This window comes from Malaclemys terrapin, chromosome 4, assembly GCF_027887155.1.
Source record: "Malaclemys terrapin pileata isolate rMalTer1 chromosome 4, rMalTer1.hap1, whole genome shotgun sequence".
NCBI classification, from domain to species: domain Eukaryota; kingdom Metazoa; phylum Chordata; order Testudines; family Emydidae; genus Malaclemys; species Malaclemys terrapin.
Genome location: NC_071508.1, coordinates 50,633,524 through 50,657,577, shown reverse-complemented (window position 1 = coordinate 50,657,577; position 24,054 = coordinate 50,633,524). Strand labels below are relative to the sequence as shown.

The 24,054-nt window shown below is 49.6% G+C and overlaps 2 protein-coding genes across 3 annotated transcripts in view; one reads left to right on the top strand and one right to left on the bottom strand.

Annotated features, from left to right (window-relative positions):
• Window positions 1-22,485, top strand: part of LOC128836131 (adenylate cyclase type 10-like) — a 71,051-nt gene extending 48,566 nt beyond the window's left edge. Inside the window, exons 23-34 of the mRNA XM_054026148.1 lie at window positions 45-126; window positions 2,370-2,601; window positions 4,410-4,517; window positions 7,259-7,308; window positions 7,592-7,748; window positions 8,514-8,718; window positions 8,802-8,898; window positions 10,154-10,269; window positions 13,496-13,613; window positions 14,280-14,475; window positions 16,303-16,491; window positions 22,144-22,485. Coding sequence (XP_053882123.1) covers window positions 45-126; window positions 2,370-2,601; window positions 4,410-4,517; window positions 7,259-7,308; window positions 7,592-7,748; window positions 8,514-8,718; window positions 8,802-8,898; window positions 10,154-10,269; window positions 13,496-13,613; window positions 14,280-14,475; window positions 16,303-16,491; window positions 22,144-22,332 — 1,739 coding nt within the window. The 3' untranslated portion in view covers window positions 22,333-22,485. The remainder of the gene's footprint in view (window positions 1-44; window positions 127-2,369; window positions 2,602-4,409; window positions 4,518-7,258; window positions 7,309-7,591; window positions 7,749-8,513; window positions 8,719-8,801; window positions 8,899-10,153; window positions 10,270-13,495; window positions 13,614-14,279; window positions 14,476-16,302; window positions 16,492-22,143) is intronic.
• A 640-nt stretch (window positions 22,486-23,125) lies between these two features.
• LOC128836210 (zinc finger protein 664-like) overlaps window positions 23,126-24,054 on the bottom strand; it is a 98,274-nt gene continuing 97,345 nt past the window's right edge. The window contains exon 6 of one of the 2 annotated variants that reach the window (XM_054026263.1): window positions 23,126-23,749. In XM_054026263.1, coding sequence (XP_053882238.1) covers window positions 23,474-23,749 — 276 coding nt within the window. In that variant the 3' untranslated portion in view covers window positions 23,126-23,473. The remainder of the gene's footprint in view (window positions 23,750-24,054) is intronic. The other variant, XM_054026264.1, reaches the window with a different exon arrangement.

The window sequence follows — 24,054 nt, the reverse complement described above, 5'->3', positions numbered from 1 at the left end:
ACATATGATGTTGCATTGAACCCAGTGGTTGATTTTCTTTCCAGAGACTGAAAAGGCACTAAAGAAACACAAGATGTTGCCAGAGGCACTAAAGAAACACAAGAAGTTGCCAGAGGAAAATCTTAAGTATGGGAACAAGGTCTTCATTCACCAGACCACTTTACAATGAAATAGATTCCTAGGGGCTCCAGAGGTTGTGAGTGGAATATATGCATTTGGCTGCTACCTGTGGGGGAAGACATTACCTGATGGGGGGCAAGATACCCATGGAGACTGGGAGTTTGGAGGGTGTGAAGGACTCTCTCAGAATGGAACATCCCTACTGTCAGGGCCCCATGCATTCCATGGCACAATGGGACTCCTACATTCTACAGCAGCATTAATTTACTCCAGGGGTCGGCAACCTATGGCACGTGTGCCGAAGGCGGCACGCAAGCTGATTTTCAGTGGCACTCACACTGCCCGGGTCCTGGCCACCAGTCCGGGGGGCTCTGCATTTTAATTTAATTTTAAATGAAGCTTCTTAAACATTTTAAAAACCTTATTTACTTTACATATAACAATAGTTTAGTTATATATTATAGACTTATAGAAAGAGACCTTCTGAAAATGTTAAAATGTATTACTGGCACGCGAAACCTTAAATCAGAGTGAAAAAATGAAGACTCGGCACACCACTTCTGAAAAGTTGTTGACCCTGATTTACTCTCTCTCTCTCTCTCTGGGAAATGCCCTTCATTCCCACTCACTCTCCCTCCCACGCCCCCGTGGCTCATAGCTAAACATTCTTGCAGGAGAATTTGTTTATTTTCAACAGTCCAAGAATGGATTTTTCATTACACCCTCTGGGTGGCCTGGCTCCACACCCCAAACCTTAGCTCCTGCCCCAGCCTGGCCCAGAGCCCTCTTCCCCAATGGATGCCAGGGAAGTGGAAAGCTGGGAGCTGGCTTAGTGGCTCATCTTTTCAGACCTTGGCTGTTGTACCATTCTTCAGCCTGGTTAGCTCACCAACCTGTGTTGTTCCATGGAGTTGGTGCTTTCCCTACTCCCTGGCTCTATGGAACCATGCAGGGAGCATGCACTGAAATAACTCTCTGTTGTGAGGAAATCTGCAGAGCAAGAGGTCCTGGCAGGTCAGGAAGATAAAACGGTGAGTGCCTGAATGCAGCAAAACAGTGAATTCCATGGCAGAAATGGTGGTTTTTGTGGCATCCTGGAAAAATGGCAACTTGTGCAGCCATGGAAGATCAGAGTTGATGGAGCCCTGGTTGAGATGGATGCGGCCGAAACACTCTCAGAATGATGGTTTCAGGCTCTCTGCAGACTCAGGCAGGCATCTCTCCATCTGTTTACATTCAATTCACATTTTCAAGGTCCTGCTCAGGAAAGACAGACAGTCATGAAAGCTGCTTACTGTCTGGGCTATGGTTCACAGTCCTGCTGCAGATGAGCCAAGGGCAGGAGATACAGATTAATCAATTAGGTCACATTTCTTTTCTATCCAAAGGAAGGTACTCAGGCCTGCTTACAAAGTTATCTTGTAGAGCCGCTGTTCAGTCAGGTACATTTTAGCCAACTTTTGTGCTCCGCTTTCTCTCTGGCGTGTTAAGAGACAGGAAGCTCTCCAAGCTGAAATGCTTTCGGTTATTCTGTTTAGGAGGGATTAGGTGCTGGTGCTGTCAGAGCCGATGGAGTTCTGTCTTCTCAAGCGAGGCAGGGAAAGGGCTGCCTGCATCCTGGCCAAAAGCACAGGGTGCCAAAGCTGGCTAATGTCACAGGCTTGTGCCGTGGGCCTGGGTTCCCTCCAGAAATCCTGCAATGACGTCTGCATCTCAGCTTTCATTTTTAAGAAATCTGTTTCCAGATCTTGCAAAAAAAAAAAAAGAACTTGAAAAAACAGAAGGGAGAGTAACTGATGCAGGGATGTGACGTCTGCCTGAGTCTGCAGGGGAACAGCAGCCACTGTAGCTAGGGAGGAAGCTGCCTGAGCCCACACCACAGCAGACAGGGCAGGGCCAAGGGAGAAGGGGGGCTCTGCCATGTCTGGTGGAGGTGGGGGTGGGGGAGCATTGCCACATGTCCATCCTCTAGTGGCCACAAGACCCCATGTGGGGGTGTGCCAAGAGTCGCAGATTGCCTTAACCTTGCCCTGCATAAAGGAATACCATAGTCTTCCTCCAGTACAGTGCCATAAAGGCACAAGAGGGGCTAGGAGTTTAGGGACAGAGAGCACCATCCCCTGGGTCACAAGAACAACATAAAAACAGCACCAGGGAATTAGAACTGTGAATTCTGCCAAACACAGATATACAAGAAAGCCTTGTGACATGGGAATCCTGCCCCTTCTCTGCCATCTTGTCTCCGGCAGAGCTGAAGAGATAGAGAAGGAGTTTCTGGAAAGGCTGGACGAGATCATTCAGCAGTCTGACAGGGATTGGGAGAAGATCAAGCGCTTGGGATCCTGCGAATGTGAAGAGATCGTGGAGGCTGTCTTTGTGCCCCTGGCCCGGCACTGCATGGCGATGGGAGAATACACCAGAGGCTTGTATTACTTGTTGGAGTGTGCAGCGGCTTACTTACATCTGTCAAACAACTACATGGTGAGCTGCTTTGCTTCCCTGATCCCATGCGAGTTCACGTCCTTTCCGTTGGTCTCCCTTTTACTTCTCGCCATATTAGCAGGCTACCCCAGATTTCATCTAGGAACACACGTTCTTTGGTTCTTTCAGACTGTAGTGTTAGGCCCTACATTTTCCTTGCCTCTCCTTCCTACTTTGCTAGAGACCCTGAGCTGTGGCGCAGGATTTTAATGTCACAGACATAGCACATGAGCGATTACAAGCATACATACAGTTTAATATTATTACCCCTTTTGACCTGAGCTTTAAGTCAAAATTTGGGATCCTGTGGGTTGTTTCTGTTAGAAGGAAAAACTAAGTCAGCCATTTCATTGATGCAATCCTCTTGATTTACAAGGAATGTACATAAAGTTCTGTTTCCCTGAACACTGTAGGACTCAAACAGCTGGAGACAGTTAATTGCTCACAGATCCAAGTTCCTTTCGAGACAGCACTCTGCCCCAACGCTCTCGCTCTTGCACCTTTTTCTCAGGGTCATGCTACAAGTCCTTCTGTGGCTCTCCTGGCTTTCTTCTGCCTTCTCTGGGTCTTTCTGTGGTGTTTCTCACCCACACACGCCTGTGCAGTCCAGTCAATCCCAAGCCCTATGTTTGTTATCAGACTCCCAGGAAACTGCTTAGGTCACATGGATCAACTCCTGCTCCAGCTTTGCCCGTGGCCTGTGTTTTGGGGGGAGGTTCCTATCGCTTTGGCTGTCTGTTCCAGAAAAGAGCTGAGTGCCTCACACATTTGTCCGGAGTGAAGGCCAGCTATCACATGCACGAGCCTCAAGGCGGTTTCACCCAACCCCCCAGTATAGTGAATATAGTAGTGGGAGGGGAGTGAGGAATGTTTAAAGGCAGGGTGGTTTAGGGCACTAGCCCCAGTCCTCTAGAGGCTGGGGCACAGGGGGTGGGGGTGGGGAGGATAAGGAGATCATTAGGGACATGATTTTGGGAGGCCCATCATAGTCTCTCGGTGACATTTAGTCATATGACAAAAATCATCATATGAATTAGCAATCTCTACCATGGAGAGCTCATGGGAGAGATAGGGTGCTTCTAGTCAGAATTAGAGTATGTTACCGAGCTGTGGAAGGTGCCCACAACTGGAATAGCCTGGAAGAGGCGGTACGCAGGTCAGGAATAAGGTCATTGGCAGGGCTGTGGGAGGGGTGAGGGGGGGTTGAAGGGTGACTGGGACTCAGTGCCATCAGTCCTTCAGTACTACATTTCCTCCATACATTCAGCCAAAGAAACCCATGGGCATTATGTCCCAGCTCTGCAGGCAGCTCCTGGGTTACTCCAAGGGGAAAGAAAGCAATGTTGCTGTCCTAGACAGAGTGAAGAGAGCTCCCTTTGCTTTGTGGCTTGATTCACCCCTGTGTGAGCACAGCTAGGGTGGCGAAGAGACGGGATGCACAGCCGCAGCTCCGTGATTCAGTGCCATGTTGCCCTGGCGTGCGATAGCTGCATGAGGGCAACCCTAGCTTAGGCTTCCAGCAGTGGAAGATCAGGCATAAAGCTTTGCTATGACCCCATTCTGCTCACACCTTGCCCTCAGAACACTCCCTCCTTCCTCTGCCACAGGGTGTGGGAGGAGGGGGGCAGGAGACACATTGCTGCCTCCACCTGTGCAGAGGGGATTCTCCCACTGGCCATCTCCTGCTGCTTGCAGTGGCCGTAGCAGACCAGAGAATCCAGCCGTTTCTCTTCAGCTGGTGGTGGGGTTGGAGAAAGTGTGCGGCACAGATGGTCACCTACCCTTCTCTGTGGTTTGTTTTGCTTAAGGCCTTTTGCAATTTGAATACAGCAGAGAATCTGATCAAATCGGTGGACTTCAGAGCAACTGTAATTAACCAGTTTGAGGAAGCTACCTTCTACAGACTGAAGGGTGAGGTAAGGAGACAGCAAGACATTGAGGAACCTCTATGTATCTGGTTGGGGCCATCTATGGAAGATGATTGCAGGTTTCCTGTGTCTCCCTCCTATGTCCGTACAACCTCATTCGAAACTAAAAGTCCAAACTACTGGATGGGCTCGCATGCCCCCTTTGCCTTAGGTGGGGCCACTGAGTTGTCTCTCACAGCTATCTTAAATGAGGAGTGGAGGACACAACAGTTTCAATGAGGTTTAACCCAACCCACTCTCTACTCCCCACCTCCGCCCTTGGCTCCAGCATTGATGTCATGCTAGAAAATGGCAGCTGAGAGCCCCACCATTTCGGAACATGCAGTTGACTGATAACAAACGGTCTTTGTCTCACTCTCACTTCCCCTCTGCAGGTCTGTTATAACATGGGCCAAATGAATTTGGCAAATAAATTCATCAGGAAGGCTTTGATTTTATTAAACAGAAGATTCCCATTTACCTTGATTGGAGTCTTTTTTAAGACGCTGATGGAAGAGTCAAAGCACATGTCTCACCAGAAGAAGCAGCAATTCTTGTATAGTCGCAGTAAAGGGTAGGAAGTAGAACTGGAGTAAAACCAAGTTGGGTGGATTTTACTTTAGTCTCTGGTTGTCATTTAGACCTCGATCCTGCAAACACTTAAGCACATGCTTAATATGAAGCATGTAACTTGCAAGCTTCAAATTAAGCATGTGAAGAGTGGGGGTTTTAAAAAATGGTGTTCACACACTGTAGGGAAGAGGGAATTAGATACGTGCATTCCTAATGGTACAGTACTTTAAAGCAAGGCATTTATTTTGGAAAACAGGAATCGATTGCAAAGAAATGCATTTGCTTTTGAGAATATTTTTATACTCCCTGCTACTGCTGAAGGCATTATTTCCAAATGTTGGCCTGTCCTTGCTAACCAGCCTCGTCATGGGAATGCTCATATTTCAGTCTGGGAACAGTGCTTCAATTTACCCGTTTGTGATAAAAATGGGTGCAACATATGTAAACAAGTTTTAAGGTTTTTATTTGCACTATAAACAATCTACTTGAACAGTGCCAATGCTTTAACAGAATGTATGCTACTGCATGGCTGCGTAATGTGTTTACGAGCATTCTTTTAGGTTGTGGAGCAAGAAGTCATCATCTTAGTGGTTCGGGGATGTCCTAGGTGAAGGGGCACCTGAGATTAGGAGAAGCTCTTTTGGGAGCCATGGGCTTTGGGGCCAACGGGGGCAGAGGGAGCAAGGAAAAGCATCTGGTTATGGAGAGACCCTTTGGACCGTGCAGGATAGTGTTGCTGGGGATTCAAGCAGAGAGAGAGATGAGGCGGTGGGGGTATCAGCATGAGGGGCTGGAGGTACCCAGGAAGGGGAGATATCAGAGTGGGGTGCATAATGGGGGAGGTGCTGTGGAGGGGGAAGCTGGGGGAGATGAGGGAGCCCCGGTGGAGGGAGGCAGTGGTGGAACAGCAGGGGAGGGGTTGGTGGCAGAGGTCTGTGAGGCAGCCCGGGGTACCAGGCGGTGAGGGTTAAGGCAGTGGAAAGGAGGAAGTGCAGAGGTGAAGGGTTAAGGTAGGAGGGGAGAAGGGGAGCCTGAAGATGGGGTGCTTGGGGGTGAAGGTGAGGTAGTGAGGATAGGTAGAAGTGATGGACAGTCCAGCAGGGGGATCTTAGGAGTGGGGAAAAAAGTGAGCAGGAAAAGGCTGGATTCCAGGAGGGGTAGGTGAGGCCCTGAGGGGTGGGATGACGGAGTTTGGGTTGAGGCACCAGGGGGGAGTCAGGCTGTCTCACCTCTCTCAAGAATCCCCAATGTACCTCATCATATTCCCCTGCTGCTGCCACCCTCCTCCTCTGCTCACCTTCTTCCCCATCTCTGCTGGAACCCCCTTCCTGCTGCCGCAACTCCCCCCTTCCCCCCATTACATTCACCTCTTACAGCCACTGGTGGGGGAGATGGACAGAGTAATTCTCTGCCACGAAGCAACCCTCCTTCCTGGATCACCAAAATGTCCTAGCACAACTGCCTTTCATCCGATACCCCTCAATAAAACACCAACATCTACTTTGGCCTCCCCCTACAGTGTCCCCAGTGGCAGGCTCCCAGCCTACCCTGCAGCAATCTCCAGATGGTGAGCTGAGTTTTCACCCTCCTTCCCGCTCCAGGCTTCTCTCCATGTGAAATCCGTCCAGACGCCCCAATAGCCCTCTTGTTCTCTCTGCCCCAAACAGCCTCCCACCCCAGTCTCTTTCCTCTCTCCCAGCCCTTCCGGCTTCTCTTTCCTTCCCCGAAGATCACCAGTCTCTCAAGCTTTTCTTTACAACATGAACCTTGTTCTTTTGAATTAATAAATGGCAGCCAAGGTTCTCCTGTGATCCCATGACTCCAGGAGCTGGGGCTTTAGGAAAAATGCCATCTATCACGAGAGTTGACAGCATGGCTTTCCCCATATCCCCCTCACAGCTATCCCCTGTGATGCTCCCCATAACTGTGCCCCCCCATGCTTGCGGGATAGTGGGGGAGAAGCGTCTGACCCAGCCAATGGTGCTCCCTCATGCCCTGGCCAAGCCCCTCCTGCTCCCCTCTGCTGACAGAGCAACCCCTGCTGGCACAGGGCTACAATTGCTAATCCCCCCGGCTGGAGCCTAAAAGCTGATCTGTAGTGGCCAGGGAATGGGGAGGGTTCTCAGCATTGCTGCATAAAGCAGCCTCAGGTTCTTCTGTGCTGCTCCCTTCTGCAGCCAGCCAAAGTGGGGGAGCAGATGTCTCCCGTCCTTCCCAATGCCCACAGGTACCCTCAACCTGCCTGCTGCTACATCCACCTCCCCCACAATGCCACCCCTCCATTGACTGACCCTCCCCCAACTGGTACCCCATCATCCGATTGCTACTTCTTCCTTTCCCCTTTCCTGCCCCTGGAATCCTCCATGCCTCCTCTCCTAGGAGGAGGAAGAAATGTCCAGTTCAGGATCCCTCCTCCTCCCACCGCTGCTCTCTGTTTAATTAGTAGCAATAGTGAGATCTTTGTGCTGCTGTGATCTGCTCTGGCTAAAGATGTGTCTCTTGTGTGACAGGGAGAAGAAATTAGCTTTCCTGTACCAGCAGGGCCACTGCCTTTCCTTATTGTGGCAACTTTTCAGCCTGGACACTGCTACAAACAGCAAGAAGTTCTGTCACCTGGCAGCACTCATGAAGGTGAACTCAGCAGAGGAATCAGAGGATGAGAGCCAGGTGGGTCCACCTTCGCCACTGGGAACCCTCTCCTCCTGCCCCCAAAGAAGAGGAAGTAACTGTGGTGACAGGACACACCCTGCCCAAAGGGGATTGAAGAGTCCTGACTGTTATGGAGCAGATGTCCGATTTCAACAAACAATGGGTTGACCTGTAAAAGCTGGCTTTGGATAATCATCCCAATGTTCTGATGTTTTTCTGAACCTCATTCACACTGTCTAAGCCTCTGGGGCTGGAAATCTCATGGAAAACCAGCTTTCTTGTCAGATTTCCAGCATGCCTTGCTTCTTTCTGTCTTGGCTGGTAAAACATGCCCATGGTCTTCCTTGTCATGGTGCAGCACTTCTGCCTCTGGTAAGAACTAGGGAGGCAGAGATGTGGTGAAATGACAAACAAAGTTCACTGAGCTTTTTAAGCCTCCCAAAAGAGTTGATCTGAGGTTCAGTTTCATTTTTTTTATTGTAACAGTTTAGGTTGGTTCTGATTTTTAAGCTATTGCTAATTTCATGTACACTAGTTTATATTCTGTGTCTGTACAACACCTAGCACAGGGGGGGAATCCTGACTGGAGCCTTTAGACATGAGCATAATAAACGTTAATATTAATAATCCTAATTTTTTTTAATGGTCAGTGTTGTAAGAGAAAAAGGAACAAAGAAATGTGGGGGTTTCTGGTTCATCCATGTGTCCCTTTTGAGCCTATACCAGATAACAATTCAGTCAACAGTTTCAGGCTCTTGTTTTTTCTTGTTTTGAACATTTTAGATCATTTCATCCTATTCGGAATTCTCACTCTGCTGCCAGATGATGGGTAACGAAGATAAATGGATGAAATATGAGCTGATGGCCATCCAGCGTAGCTCTCACCTCCGGGTTATCGGAGGAGGGCTATTAACAACAGTTAAATTAGCACAGTCATTGGCCTCTATGAAGCTCTGCTTGGGTAACCTGCCCTTATCTATTCAATTAGGTAAGTCTGCTTTCATCGTATACTGTGAAGAGAAGGTGTCAGTATTAAGGGAGAGACACTTAATACATTTGTTTTCTCCACAGGCTATCGAGCCCATGAAATGTGTGTGCGTCTGAAGAAACCGAAGCTGGACTATCTGGTTCTCTGCATGCTCTTCAAAGCTCTCTTTCTGAGCACCAGGTATGATGCAAATTTATGTTCCCATATGGATGGGCTAAGGAGAATGGTGTATGGAGAAGAAATCTAACAGGGAACTGTGGGAGGTCGATGGAGACACAAGTATAGTAAATATAAAGAAATCCCAATGACTTCAGTGGGCAAGGCATGTGGTTACAATGACAGAAGACAGACCAGTGTCTCTAGGAAGTGTCTCTAGGAAGGACATCATGTTTAAGGCCCTGTATAAATCAATTTTTTTTTTTAAAGAAAATTCCCGACAGTTTGCAAGGAATGAATTTGATAAGTACATTTAGTCAATTGTAAGGAAAAATATGTAAAAGATCACGGTTTGGGGGCATTTTCTCGATTTCCATGTCCTCCACAAAAATGTGATTTACACAGGGCCCTATTTATGGTGTCTGACCTCATGGCTGACCAAGGAGGAGATGGAGGGATAATACTGAGCCATACCTAACAGCTCTTAATGTGAATTACTATCGATGATAACAATGTGCCCTTGACAGAAAGAGGTGGGAGGCACATTATGAGGGCGACCAAGGACCTCCCTGGTCTATAGAGCCAGGAAGTGAGGAAGTATGGACAGGCTAAGTTTGGCTTTTTGCTTTGGTTGGCTGGTACTTTTCTTCTGAAGTGAATTTCTTCCTCATGAGGAGGCAGTTTGGATCCCCATACTTGGGATGCAGGTACCTCTGTCACATGGCTCAGAAGTGTCAACTGGAGTCATGTGGCAGCCTTATTTCCTCCCACCCCTGGCAGATTAAAAGACTGGTCTGTCTCTTATTAGACATCAATCTATAAGAACTCTCTCTGAGCCACAGTGGCTTCCTGAACACACTTGTTCTCACAACTGTTCCTTCTGCTGGGGCATGTTTGTCTGTAGTAATAGGTTGGCCACCTGGCATCTATATGCACTGCTCCTGTGCTTTTCCTTGTCAATGACCAGCTGGAAAGGCAATTAGCTATCCACAGTGGACCTTGCAGACACTTATATGCACATAGGGATACTTTGCGCACCTGGGAAGGACCACAGTGGAACGTCTCTATCCACTCAGTGTCTTGTCAGGCATCCTTGAAGCCCTTCTCCATAAGCTCGTTGACCAAAGATCCTTGGAGAGAAAAATAGGATAGATATATGAGTGGAATGATGGATGGGAGGATAGAGAATGAGACATGGAAAGAGGAAAGGAAATAAAGGGATAGGGGAGAAACACGTCAGAATAAAATGAGTCGTGCAATAATTCTCCATGATGTCTAGGTACCAAGATTGTGTGCAAGTACTGAGCTGGCTGGAGCAGTTGGCTGTTGTGGAGGAGACAATCATTGGGATGGCTTGTTTCTTTTCTTACTGTTTAGAACTCTTGCTTTATGCTGGTAAGTACTGGGTAATGAGGACAACAGATAAAGGCGTGCTTTGCAAAGACACTCCTGGACAGGGACGGTTGCCATGTCAACACTGCCAGAAAACGGTGGCGCCATTCTGGCATCTCGTTTGTGGTTAAACTGCAATTGATATGCTTTTAAAGAAGAGAGCTAAAAGATTTAACAGAAAAGGGGTTGTAGCCAGGGCCGGCTCCAGGCACCAGCCCACCAAGCTCGTGCTTGGGGCGGCACCTGGAGGGGGGCGGTGCGGCGCTCCGGCCCCCGGGGAGAGCGGGGCCACGGCCGGGCTCGCGGACCTCCCCCCGGTGCCCTCCCCCCCGGCCGCCGGGGGGAGAGCGGCGAGCCCTGGCTGGGGCTCGCCGCCCTGCTCCCTGCGCTCTGGCCGCCAGGGGGAGAGCGGAGCCCCCGCCAGGGCTCTGGCCGCCCTCCCCCCCCCCCCCCGCAGGGGGGAGGGGGAGGCGGCCGGCGGCTTTTTTGCCTGGGGCGGCAAAAAAGCCAGAGCCGGCCCTGGTTGTAGCTCCGATGAAGGGATGTTGATATCTGTGTGAACGTTGACGCTTTTGGGATATTCTCATACAAATCTGGAGCCTTATACTGGGAGGTGGGAGGTTGTAAAGTTGGCCAACAAGGCTAACTGGGGTTCTGCAGACTTCACTCAGCTGGCCTGGAGGAATTCCCCTCATCTCTACCCCAATCACACTGCTCCTTTTAGCCCCCCGGCACTCCGCACATCTAAAGCCTCGTGTACACTTAAAACCTTTCCAGTATAACTATATCAGTATGGCTGAATTGGCAAAACCCTGCTAATGGAGATGCTGTTATACCAGCAAAAAAATTCTTTTGCTGGTACAGCTTATACCAGTTTTGTGAATGACATAAACTGTACTGGCAAAAGCCCTTTCCCCGCCCAGTATAGCTGCTACGTGCTAGGGCTTTGGCTGGCACAGCTATCTCATTAAAAAAAATCACTCCCCGAACTGACTTAACTAGGCCGGTAAAACATTGAATTGTAGACCTGGCCTAAGGTCTCCAGGACCACAGCTCCCTTCATACAGACTTCAGAAAGCCCACAAAGTGAGGGGACTGGGTGAGAACAGGGGGCTTGGCTGGGAGATTAGGTGGTCACTTCACACCACCTTACAGTGGGTTTCCGGAGGTCTGCAAGAGGGGAGAACTCCCTTGTGAACCTTTGATTGGTGGTGGGAAACCTTTTTCTTTGACAAGTCTAGCCTCTCTACTGATCTGACTATGCTGTGAGCTCCGCTTCTGCATGGGAAAGGGCTAGAGACTTTCCTTGCAGTGAAAGTCTAGGGCTCCAGCAATCCTTTTACATGCAACACCAAGCTAGCCAGTGTAGGAATGTCTGTTCCTTGGAGTATCTGTTAAACATGTTTAATAATGTATTGTAGGTTACTCTCACAATCGTGCTCAAAGGCAGTGATCTGCTGAAACCAATTCTCTTTGGGTTTTTGGTTGTGGTTATCTGTTTTTTTCCCCTACAAAAGTGGCAAAAAAGTTGGAAGAATTTGAAACTCTCTTTTTGCTCTATAGTTTAAGGAGGTCCTCTTTCAAAAACACCTTTTAGAAAGAGAGGGATGGATAATGGGACCCAAGTGGCAACCTTCCTTATGGAAGGACTGCTGCGGCTCCACAACATAGGAATTGCTTTGCCCATCCCTGCATTGCATCCATTGTGGAGAACAAATGTAACTCACACACCTCCTGAGCATAGGCATGCACAGCCCATTTCATTAGGGTGTGCACCCAGTGAGCCCCGTCCTAGCCCCACCCCCACCCTGCCCGCATCCACTCCCTCCTACTTCCCGCCCCCTGACTTCCCCCCTCAGAACCTCCAACCCCCCCTTTTCCTTGTCCCCTGACTACCCCCTCCTGGGACCCCTGCCCCTAACTGCCCCCCAGTACCTCACCACCTATCTAAGCCTCCCTGCTCCTTGTCCCCTGACTGCCCCCCAGGACCATACCCCCTACCTGTCCCCTGACTGCCCCGACCCTTAGCCACACCCCCACCCCCAGACAGACCCCCAGGACTCCCATGCCTATCCAACCGCTCCCCGCCCCCAGACAGGACCCCCAGAAATCCCGACCCATGCAATCACCGTGCTCCCTGCCTCCCCCAACCCCTCTCCACACCCCTGCCTCCTGACAGCCCCCCCCAGAACTCCCGAATCATCCAATCCCCCACAGCTGCTTGTCCCCTGACAACCCCCTCCATAGACCCCCCCACCCTAACTGCCCCCAGGACCCTCCTTATTCCCTGTCCCCTGACTGCCCTGACCCCTATCCGCCCCCTGACAGACCCCGGGACTCCCATGCCCCATCCAACCCCCCCTGCTCCCTGACTGCTCCCTCCAGAGACCTCCCCCAACCCCTAGCCACCCCCCAGGATCCCACCCCCTATCCAACCCACCCTGTCCCCTGACTGCCCCCACCCCTTATCCAACCCCCCTGGCCCCAGACCCCTTAACATGAGATGAGGCTCCTAGCTTCCCCGCAGAGCAAAACACTGCCCTGCGGGAGTGCACAACCCCGGCCCCCAAAGCGCTGCGTGCACAGCGGCATGGCTCCAGGGGAGGGGGCCCGGGAGCGCAGACCCTGTGGCTTGCCGCGCTGGGAGAGGGGGGCCATTTGCCCACCCCTGCATTAGGGTGTGCCTGGGCACACCTGGCACACCCCATGCGCACTCCTATGCTGCTGAGTGTTGTGTTCTGTCCCATCTAGTGGCACCGAGACCGCTTAGAGCGAGAGTATGAGTCTGCTCTACAACCTTAGCTAACAGGCAGTTGGCTTTTAGCTCATTCAGTAGAGGCTCATGCACTAAGCTGCTGAGGTCTCAGATTCGATCCCAGCTGCTGACAATTGGAGTCTGTCGGTGTTACAGAAACACGGGCAGTTTAAAGTGAACTGCATGCTTGGGTGATGAGGCTTTCATTTTTTCTGCCCAGTATGGGGTTTCTCCCCTTGCACTAGAGACCACTGATACAGAGCCTGTGACAGCCCCAAGGAGCTCAGTTAAAACTCAAATCTTGCAACATTTCTTTTAGACTTTCATTGAGATCTGAGGATTTTTTATGCCAGGTGATTCAGCTACTTCCAAGATCCCTCTTGATGATCTTTGTACTTATGGTAGTTTTAGAATAGGGAAATACACCCCCACCAGAAGGGGAAACAGCTTCTCTAATGCAAATTTCTTTTACAGGATTTTCATTTAAGTCATTTAAAGAGTGCCTGGAATTCATACAACGCAATGAAAAAAACTGCATCCTTATGTCTCAGAACAGCATCATGTTGGGGCTGTATTCATCCGTGGCCATTTGGTAATATACAAAGTCTCCTCAAAATTGCTTTGCTGTGTTACTGGTTTAATCTTTATTTTGCCATATGGTGGGTCGGAATTCAGAAACTTTGGGCCGGATTCTGCCGTCCGTACTCACGTTGAATAGCTCCTTAGTCCATGAGTCCTGTTGAAATCAGTGTGACTACTTGGCGGATCAGGTACTTCTCAATATGAGTAAGGGTGGCAGAACTGGGCCAGTTCTACTAGAGGACTGAATGGGGTATTCATGAGCCTTAAGGCCACCCTAGCTGGGGGGGTGGCTGAAAAGTTTTTGTCATCATGGCACATACCTCGGATGGATAATTTTAGGTCTAGTGAAAACATCTTTATTTTGCATTAAATTATAATAATCAACATCATTGTGCCTAGGAGTCCTAGTCATGAACCAGTACCTGCTGTGCTCAGCGCTGTACGAACACAGAATAACGAGACAGTCACTGCCCCCAAAGTACAATCTAAGTTGGTGGTAATCCTATCTCATGCTTTGCTGCGTGCATTAGGAAAAATTCCTCTGCCCATTGTATAGCACTGTGCAGGTAGCTAGATGCAGCGTGAGTTTTCCATATATAGGTCAGTGCCACTGGCTGATCCAATAGTCCAATCCCCTACAGCAAATCTTATGTGGATCTCTCTCTTGGTGATCTAGGTTTGCCAGACTTCAGCAGTGGGGCAACTTCAAGGAGCCTTTTGAAAAGGCCAGAAGGTTGCTGAGGAGAACTAGCGCCTCATTCTTTGCTACCAGTGGATTCTGTAGATTCTTGGAGTGTGAGATCCTTATGCTACGGAAACACCTTGAGGAAAGGCCTGAATTGGTCTGGGAGACTCGTACTAAGACGCTAAAGGTGAGAGGGAGAAGGAGATGTCCACATTATGTGGAAAGACTGTAAAATGCAATACATCTGCAAATGGTGGCTGGATATCTCCTGATGGCTGCTAGACATGGAGGGCCTGATCCAAAGCCCATGATGTCAATGGGAGTCTTTCAATGGGCTTTGAATCAGGCCCACTGGGAGCAGCCATCTATCACGTTTCCCTGCACGCCTCTCTTTCAGACACTGGGCATTATGATAGGTCAGGATGGGCAGACTAGAGGAGTCCAGAGTCGTCGTCTAGTGGTGTGTAGGTGGTCTGGTAACTGGGAGGACAATTGGTATTCCAGGCAGTCCGGGGCAATGGTTAGAGTTCTCACAGGGGGGGTCTGTCGCCAGGAGATACAATCGAAGGGTTTGGGTTGGCAAGATAGGTAGGTGCAGTCAGGCAAGGCAGAGTCAGGTGAGACAGTACAGCAGCAAGGCAAGGTCAGGCGAAACAGCAGGGCAGCAAGGTGGTCCAGGCAGTAATGGCCTACTGCTCAGACAGCTTCCTCTTCCTGTTGGGGTCTTTATATAGTCCAGGTGCCTAGTGAGAATGCTGTCAGTCCAGCCAATCAGGGGTTGTGGGGCTGTAGGTCTTTAGCACCAAGGCCGTCAGTCAGGGGTAGTGGTTCAGCATGCTGCCATGGCGCGGACACTGGGGATCCCTTTTAGGGACCCAATGGACTTGGCTTCAATACCAGGGTCCTGACACCTGCAGCTCTTCAGCCCTGTGTATCTACTCAGCTCTGCTAGCCTCGGTCTCCTCCCTTGAATTGCCTAGTTCCCTGTTCGGGCCCCTGGGATTGTTTTAATGGCTGTTCAGGTGGTGGGTTGGTTTTGAAATCCCTTCAGTGCTGCACTACACTCCGCATGAGCAATAACCAATGCAAAGCTATTACAAGTGGAGGGGAAGGTTGATCATCATTTTGCTTCTTTCCAGTTGATTCATCCCAAAATTGATGGCAAGAATTGCAAAACCTCTTTTTTCCCCATAATACACTACAATGGAGAGGAGGGGAAATCCCCAGACAAAATGAAGTGCCCCCAAAGCATACAGAGACACTTCTATTTTTGGCATGGAACATGGAAACTGGTCAAAAGTGATGTTCTATATTTGTATGTGTCCAGCTGTGCAAGGGAGGAGGGGAGAAGGCATTGACATTTTTGCATTGTGCAGCTAGGTTTATTTCTACATTATAGAGTTTGTAGGGGAGACAGAGAAACTTGAATTTGATGCAATAAGAGGCAGGAAACTAGTGGAAGGATTCAGAAAGTGGGGGCAACCCTTGATCAAACAGCAGTATTTCATTATCATGGCCCTTCAACGATATGTTTCCAGGGCCAGTAATTGATGCACATTTGTGGGGTGAGAGAACCATGACAGATTATTCGGACATTGTGAGGATGCAGAAAAAGATGCTATTAAGGCTGTGACAGATGTCCCCTTGTCCCCATCCCACTCACTTTGCAAGAAACATATATTTAGGATCCTCTCCGAGTGGCCTCTGGACAGGAGGTAGAAGAGAAATCAGCCACACAGAGTGCACAATTCCCAAAGACGATTTGTCCTGTAGGTCGGATAAGAGACTATTGCAAAGCCAAGTTAGTGAGTGCTGCCTAAGTGCATGATCAAGACGAGTTCATACAGTCTGAATCTTCCTGGTTTTTATCTCACCCCTGCTACTTTCTATCTCTCTGCAGGTTTCCTGTTTCTTTCTAGCTGGCTCTTCTCCTCAGGCATACTGTATTCCTGCAAAGGGATCTCAAAGCTCTGGGATGTCATCCTGACATGAATCTCAATTGTTCTCTTGTTAGGACTTGGACCAGGTTCTCTCTCGATGCTCCACAAGCCCTATCTGTTACCCTCGGGTTTACCACCTGAAAGCCTATATCCTCCTGGTGTTGGGCAATGAAGAACAGAGCCAAATCTACCTATCCCAAGCATTCCAACTCTGTGACGTATATGGAAACCTCCTGGAGAAATCCTGGCTGGAGATCAGCAACGTAAGTCCCGAGACCTGGTAATCTGAAAGCTCTTTCCTTTGAGCACCAGATGAGCTGGTCTCTGGGAAGGGATTTAGGATTCCCTAGAAGAAAGTGGAGCTGGCTGCAGGTCAATGGCTGCAATATAGATAAAGTCAAGGGGCGGGGGGGGGGGGGGGGGTGTTGTGAGGGCAAATGATCGAAATCCTGGATGGAGCGGGTGGGTACCTGCAGTAGGCTGTACCTCCCTAGCACCCCCTGGGGGAAAGGATGGGACCTGTTCCTGTGGCAGAGTCCAGTGCTGTTCATAGCCTCTGCCCCCTTGCCCAGGGGTAGGGGGAATTAAAGTAGCCCAAACAAACAGTTTGGGAGGTCAAAGAAAAAGAGAGCAAAAAAGAACAAAAGTATCAGCCCTTCTCCTTTCTGCAAGGGCCTGGGTGGGCAAGGCTCTCTAGCTGTTCCCCCAGTCAGCAACCCCTCTTCTGGGAGTCAATGACCGCGGCACTGCAGTCCTGCTCCTTCAGAGTGCTGCCCCAAACTGAGCTGGGATCCTCCTTTTTAAGCCCCCCCGCCCCATACCTAGGCTGGACAAGGCTTACAGCTGCACTGGCTTGAGCCTGGTTGTGCTGGAGGAGCTCTTTAACTCCTTCCTGACAGGGGCGGGGAACTGCCGCACCACTGTGACATACACCCCAAGCCCACCTAACTTCTAACTTCCACTAACATTTGTGGTATATTCTCAGACAGCCTGGGGCTGGCATGACATTTGGGGACAAGGCTTGGGGAGGAGCATGCGCAGCACCTGATCCTTCACCCTGTTGTGTACGTCCACACCCACCCCCATCATCAGAACTCTCCTCCAACAGAATGGAACAGAATCTCTCAAGGACTCCATTAACTGTGCTACTGCTCACCCTGCAGTGGTGACTATTTACAAAACCCAACAAACAGGCTCCCAGCTCTTGCCAGAGTTACTCTGCAGACTCCTTGTCTACGCTACAGGGAAAAGTCGATCTAAGTTACGCAATTTAAGTTACGTGAATAGCGTAACTCAAGTCGATGTAGCTTAGATCTATTTACCACAAAGTCCATACTACGCAATGTCGACAGGAGATGCTCTCCCATCGACTCCCCTTACTTGACCTGGTGGCATATAGGAGTCAACGGGAAAGCAATCTGTGGTCGATTTAGCAGGTCTTGACCTGCGAAATTGATCACTGATGCATCGATCGCCGTGCGTCGATCCCCCTGTAAGTGTAGACAAGCCCACATCTGCCAAGCTGGGGAGTGAGATGCAGCCTGAGATTTCAACCCAAGTGTCTCACTCAGTATTGTGTGAACAGCACTTATCTTGACGTCACTGGACGGTTCTCAGGGCTATGGTTTAAGAAGCATAAAATCCCATTCAAAACATTTAACAGGTTTGGGACCATTTCTAGTACACAACCAACCATTCCAAAATAACATTGCTTCCTGCTCTGCGCCTCCTGGAACTTGTGCTTTGGAGAACATTTTGATGGAAGATCTAGAGGAGCATCATTTTTAGGGGCCAGTGGTTTTCTCTCTAGCGCAAACTTTATATTTGCAAAATTAAATCTCCTTTTCATGTTGTCCATGCGTCTGTCTACACCTGCCTGCCCATCATGGCTTGGTCCAACTTGTCATGGTCAACATAGCATCTTCTCCCTAGCATGGCCGTAACATGCTCCACATCTACACACACACTTGGGTTTCTATTATGCTATTGACTGTGCTGACCCACCTGTGCTTTGAGGTCGAGCCTCGGTCATTGTCAGTGTCATGGTGAGCAGAGGGCAATGTTGTGTTAGCCCAAAGAGTGCAAATGGACCTCCCAGTGCAATCCCATACGGCAGAGGTGGCCTGTCTGGACACTTGTCTGCATTCCACTGTCCAGGAGTCAGCCTGGCCAGGACCCACCTACTTGTACAAACAATGCAGCACACATGGGTGGCCCCTAGCTGCACAGTGCTTCCACAGTGGCAGGCTTCTTCCGGTGATTGATTTGTGATCTGATCTCTACAACGCCTCATTGGATCATCCGACCAGGCTGCCAGCTGGCCAGCACCGACATCAGCATGCTCACTGCCTTACAGACAGGGCCAGAGCCTGTGGTACCATATGATCACAGCAATCAGGGAAGGTGTATAGTATGATAGCATTTCCCAGCATCTGGCAGAGATGGACATTCCCTGTACTGGAGACTGCATTATGAGAGCAATAGAGGAGAAGGCCTCTGAATGCCAGGGGGAAGAGGAATCCGATGAAGTGCTTCCTGAGACAGCTGCAGGTTCAACCTGGAGAGCAGGAGAAATGCCATTCAGATCTGGTAAGCTACTTTTTAGTTGTGAAAATGTACCAGTGGGGTCTGATTTGGATTGGGAAGGGAATGCATTCCCAGGTTCTCCTGAGTGTGTGTTTGTCAGAGCCCTGCACAAGCCACCCTTCCCCTCTTTCCCTCCTTCCTTCCTACACCTCCATTGCATGGTCAGTAGGTCCCAGCACACCCAGTCCCCACCCCAATTTCCCTTTCTTGACCCCACACCTTCTGGTTGCCTGGCCTACTGTTCCCAGTAGGGACAGAAACGCCCAGTCCCTGATGAACAGCAGCTGGCTGTTGTCAGATGTCAGACAAGCAGAGAAAAATGTAAAATGCCCACAAGCAGCAATGCAGAAAGACTTAAAAACAAGAGCATTACTAAAGATCTAGTGCAGTCTGGCCAAGACACCTATATGACAACGTATCTGCTGGGCCATGTGCCCTGAAGCACCTGCAAAGAGGCTGGTATAATTGGAACACACTGCCAGATGGTAGCATGCCTGCAATGCATGAAAATCAGTGCACAGCAATATGCGCTTTCATGGTACACTCCTCATATAGACAGGACATGGAACAAGTGAAGGCAACCACAGGAACAATGGACATATAACAGTGACAAGCATTCTTACTGGAAGAGTTTTACCATTGACCGTGTTAGTTTCTGACCTAATTTTAGCCCACTCTTGTGAGGTAATATCAGAAAATATCTCAAAGTCAGTGCTCTAATGTAGCTCTTGCATTTCTTGACAGAGCCTATTTTCTTCTCCTGCCCAGGGAGCTGATTGGAGCAAATGGCTGGGGTGTATAGTTTGGAATTTAGAAGTTAAGCAAAATGGCTACATTTGTCTCATCCCTTGAAAGTACAGTATTAGGCTAAGAAAGGTGTGATGGCTTACTATGGACACAAACTCAAAACTACTTGGTTTGTCTTAACAGGACCTTCTACCATGGCCCCAGGTGCACAGTTCTGTTTTGGACCAAGACAACAAAGGCCAGTGTGGGCACTGGAGTTAAAACTCTCCTTTGCCATGATGCCAAGTGCTTTGAGACCACAGTCGACCATGTTGACCAATATTGTCTCACTGTTTTCTTGTGCTCCCCGTCTGTCTGTATCCATCTGTTGACTCTTGTCTTAGATTGATAGCTCCTTGGGGCAGGGATGGTTTTTTGTTCTGTTTGTTCAGCACCGAGCACAATGAGGCAATACAAATAAAAAATAATAATACTAATAGACAGGCTGACAGCTTTGGGGCCAGGAAGCACCTGCTATTGGCCTTTTAAAAAGACATTGGCCAGAAATATGCTTGGTCCAATCACAGTTGGAGGAGAAGGGGAAAAAGAAGTATGGGAAATCTACAGCTAGGATGGCATATAAACCATGGCTACCTACTTTCATCAGAAGGACATGCCCCAGGAAGAGAGGGGATTTGAAATATGGATGTCTGAGAACTTTTTCCAGACCCAAATGGACACAGGTAGAGTTCTAACCATCTGCATAAGATCCTTCTCCGGCTCCTTGTTTACAGTACTCTGCCATACAAAATGTGGAAGACTTGAGTTTGGAATCGGCCTTTCCAACCACAGGCTCTGCCAGCCTAGCCTGTGAAATTCCACCCCGGTGGCAAACTGAGAGAACAATTCCCTTAGCAAGATGCATTTTTATCATCTTGGAGGACAGTTCTGTGGTTTGATAGTTCTGTTCTGGTGTCATCATTGTAAAGGCAGCTGGCCTGCTTTATTGCAATAAAGTCTTTTGTAGAAAGATAAGTGTAGTAGTTCCGGGGTGGGGCTCGTCCCTTCCTGGGGCGCCTGAAAGCCAGGCCGCCCCGCTACAAAGCGAATAACAGTTAGGGCCCCGACCTTTGGAAAGGGGCTAAGCACACCATTGATAGTTCAGGGCTCAGGCCCCGATGCAGGGGCTGAGCACACAATTAGCAGTTCAGATCTCAGGCCCTTATGCAGGGGCTGAGCACACAATTAGCAGCTCAGAGCTCAGGCCCTTATGCAGGGGCTGAGCACACAATTAACAGCTCCGGCCCTGGGTCAGGGCGGGGCAGCAAACCAATAGTCAGTCAGTGGCCCAGGCCTTGTAGCAGGGGCTGGGTCAGTTTGGGTTAGCCCAGGCCCTAGGTCAGGGCGGGGCAGCAAACCAATAGTCTGTCAGAGGCCCAGGCCCCTTGGACAAGGAGGAGGAGAGACTGCCACCCGGCACGGGGTGGCAGGGGGGAACACAGGCCCACCCACTCCACTGTGTTCCAGCCCGGGGCCCTATCCGCAGCAGTCCGTCTGCCGTGCAGTCAGTGGGGATCCTGACCGCAACACACTGACATGGGTTCGGGGTCTGGTATCCCCGGGCCACTCCCCATCTCCTCCTCCATGGGTACCTGCTCCTCCTGAGTTCCATCTGCTGGGTCGCAGATCATGGGCTCCTCCGGGCCCCGAGCACCAGGTAGGTCTGTCGCTCCCTCTGGGCCCTCGGCGGGGGGAAGCTCAGACCGCTCCTCAGGATACCGGGCTCTCGGCAGGCTCGGCCAGTCCTCCTCAGGGTACCGGGCTCTCGGCAGGCTCGGCCAGTCCTCCTCAGGGTACCGGGCTCTCGGCAGGCTCAGGTCCGCGGGAGCTCGGGCACCAGCGTCTGTCCTCTCCCGCTGCCGGCCAGCTACTGAGCGCTGGGGCCTGGCCTTTATACTTCCTGTCCCGCCCCTTGACTTCCGGGGGGCGGGGACAGGCCGCGGTGGCTCCGCCCACTCTGGCGGCTTTTCTGGCTCATCGCTTCCTGGGGCGCCTGGAAGCCAGGCCGCCCCGCTACAATAAGTCACTACAATATTTACACTTCCAGTATAGCGCCTCTGTAGCGTGAAGCAGGAGTAAATCATCAAATGAAAACCATTCACCTTACACCCTAAAAGGCCGTAAGTAAGGGGGCTTAAGGGGCCTCAACATCCCTGTGTGGGCTATCTGTATCGTGGGTCACAACATGGGGAGCTGAGTAGTTTCAATGGGGTCCTACTTCCCTTCCTACATAGGAGCAGGGAATCCAACACACCAGCCAGCAGTGCTGAGCCAGCATGGAAGGGGAAGAGATCTGTGCCTGGTTTAGGCGTGATGCAGAATACTTCCTTCCCCAAAGCCAGCTGGGAACCAAGGGTCAAATTGCAACTTTCGTAATCCGTTTGTTCCCTGGCTTGCTGGTGGGGCAGTGTGGGATAGATAGCGATCAATAGCAAGAATAGGGGGCTCTTGTCAGACTCCTCCCCTTCCTGACCATCTTGGAAATGCTGTCTCTGAAGATCCAGTCTCATTCTGGCATCTCGTTTCCCTTTTGTTTTCCCTAGGAGTGGTGGTTCACTGCAAAAGGCCCCATGGAAGACTTATGGCTGAAGGCCGCACCGGATTTTCGCAAGTGGGAAATAGGAATGACAGAGAGAGACTTTCCAGAGATCCATAAAACCAAGTACTTGCTGCGGGTGCCAGCATTGGATATTAACAATCCTTTCCCAGAACCTGAGATCCCCGATGTCTGAGCTGCATGTAGTTCTGCCCAACTGGAGCACTTTGTAAGCCTTTCTAGCCGGCACTGCCCAAATTTGTAAGCATTTATGATATTCCTACGGTACACATAACACCTGCTCTCTGCAAAGCCCTCTGTATTTGCTCATCTCTTCCTTTGGTAAATGTAAGTTCTAATGTCTCACCTTGGCTTGCTTAGACCATTTTTCCTCACTGTTAATTAAACTCTGCAGTATCTCTTCATTATAGTAATTTATTCCTTTATAACCTGGAACAGAATCTAGTGCTATTCCCAAAAAGGAAAGTGTGATGGGTTGGATCACAGAACTCCCCCTGAGAGCTGCCAACCGATGTGCCAAGACTACTTCTATCCCTGTTTTCCCCGCCAGCTCAGGACTCCAGCACCCTCTCTTGCTGAGCCAGACATTCCCATCTGCTCCAGCACAAACCCAGGGTCTGAATTACTTGCCCCAAAGCTGCAGGTTTACCTGAAAACAGCTCACAGAAGTGTGCTTGTCTTTAGCACTCAGATGCCCAACTCCCAATGGGGTCTAAACCCAAATAAATCCGTTTTACCCTGCATAAAGCTTATGCAGAGTAAACTCATAAATTGTTCGCCCTCTATAACACTGATAGAGAGATATGCACAGCTATTTGCTCCCCCAGGTATTATTAATTAACTCAGAGTATGTATTAAGTAAAAAGTGATTTTATTAAATATAGAAAGTAAGATTTAAGTGGTTCCAAGTAGTAACAGACAGAACAAAGTAAGTCACCAAGCAAAATAAAATAGAATGTGCAAATCTATGTCTAATCAAACTAAATACAGATAATCTCACCCTTAGAGATGCTTCAGTAAGTTTTTTCCTCAGACTGGACACCTTCCAGGTGTTAGATGGAATATACTGTTTCACTTAGCTATCAATAAGATGTTTTTAAAATACTGAAGTGAATCACTGACTTTAAAAACTGAAATTCAAAATGGAGTACATGAACTCTAACTTTGAACTCCATTTTTGAGAGGGGACTTATTTTGCTACACAGACTCTAGCTTAAACCAGTCAGAACCGTTTTTTCCCGCCAAGTCCAACCCTCAGTGTTCCATCACCTCAGAAGCGTTCCATCACCTCAGAACTCTTCCCGCCAAAAAAGGCTTTATAAGGTCTTGTTCAGCGCCTGCGCGGGGCTGTCCATTCCAGCGACAGTTCGTACACGGTCGGGTCTTCGCAGAAGCTCCAGAGCTGAGTTCGAAGAACAACATCGATCCCGTAGTGTGTTTGAGGAAGAGGAGTCCTGTCCGTCATCCCATAGGGTCTCCTCGCCAGCGACGAGAACCATCAGTCGTCTGGACTCCCCAGTGTTCCTCCTCAAGGACTCTAAATCAGTCCAAGAGTTGTAGGTCCTGGGCATCACACCTGTACGTGACATCTGCTGCATCAGTAGGAGAAAGGTTTCCGTGTTGGGGTATTGTTTATTGTTTTGTAGAATCCCACGGGAGGGTTTATGGGCCTGAGCTCCAAGCTCTCAGAGTCAGTCACTGATCCACTATTTTACTGATTTATGGTTTTGCTGTTTCACTGTGTTATTCTTGTATTTCTCCCCCCATTTTCCCTAGTTTTTCTGTACCTTTTATCCCTAATACACTTATCTTTATTTGCACCATATTATAATGTCTTTTCTTTATTTTATTATATTTTATGGGTAGCTAAAACCACCGGTGACAGACACGGAAGGAA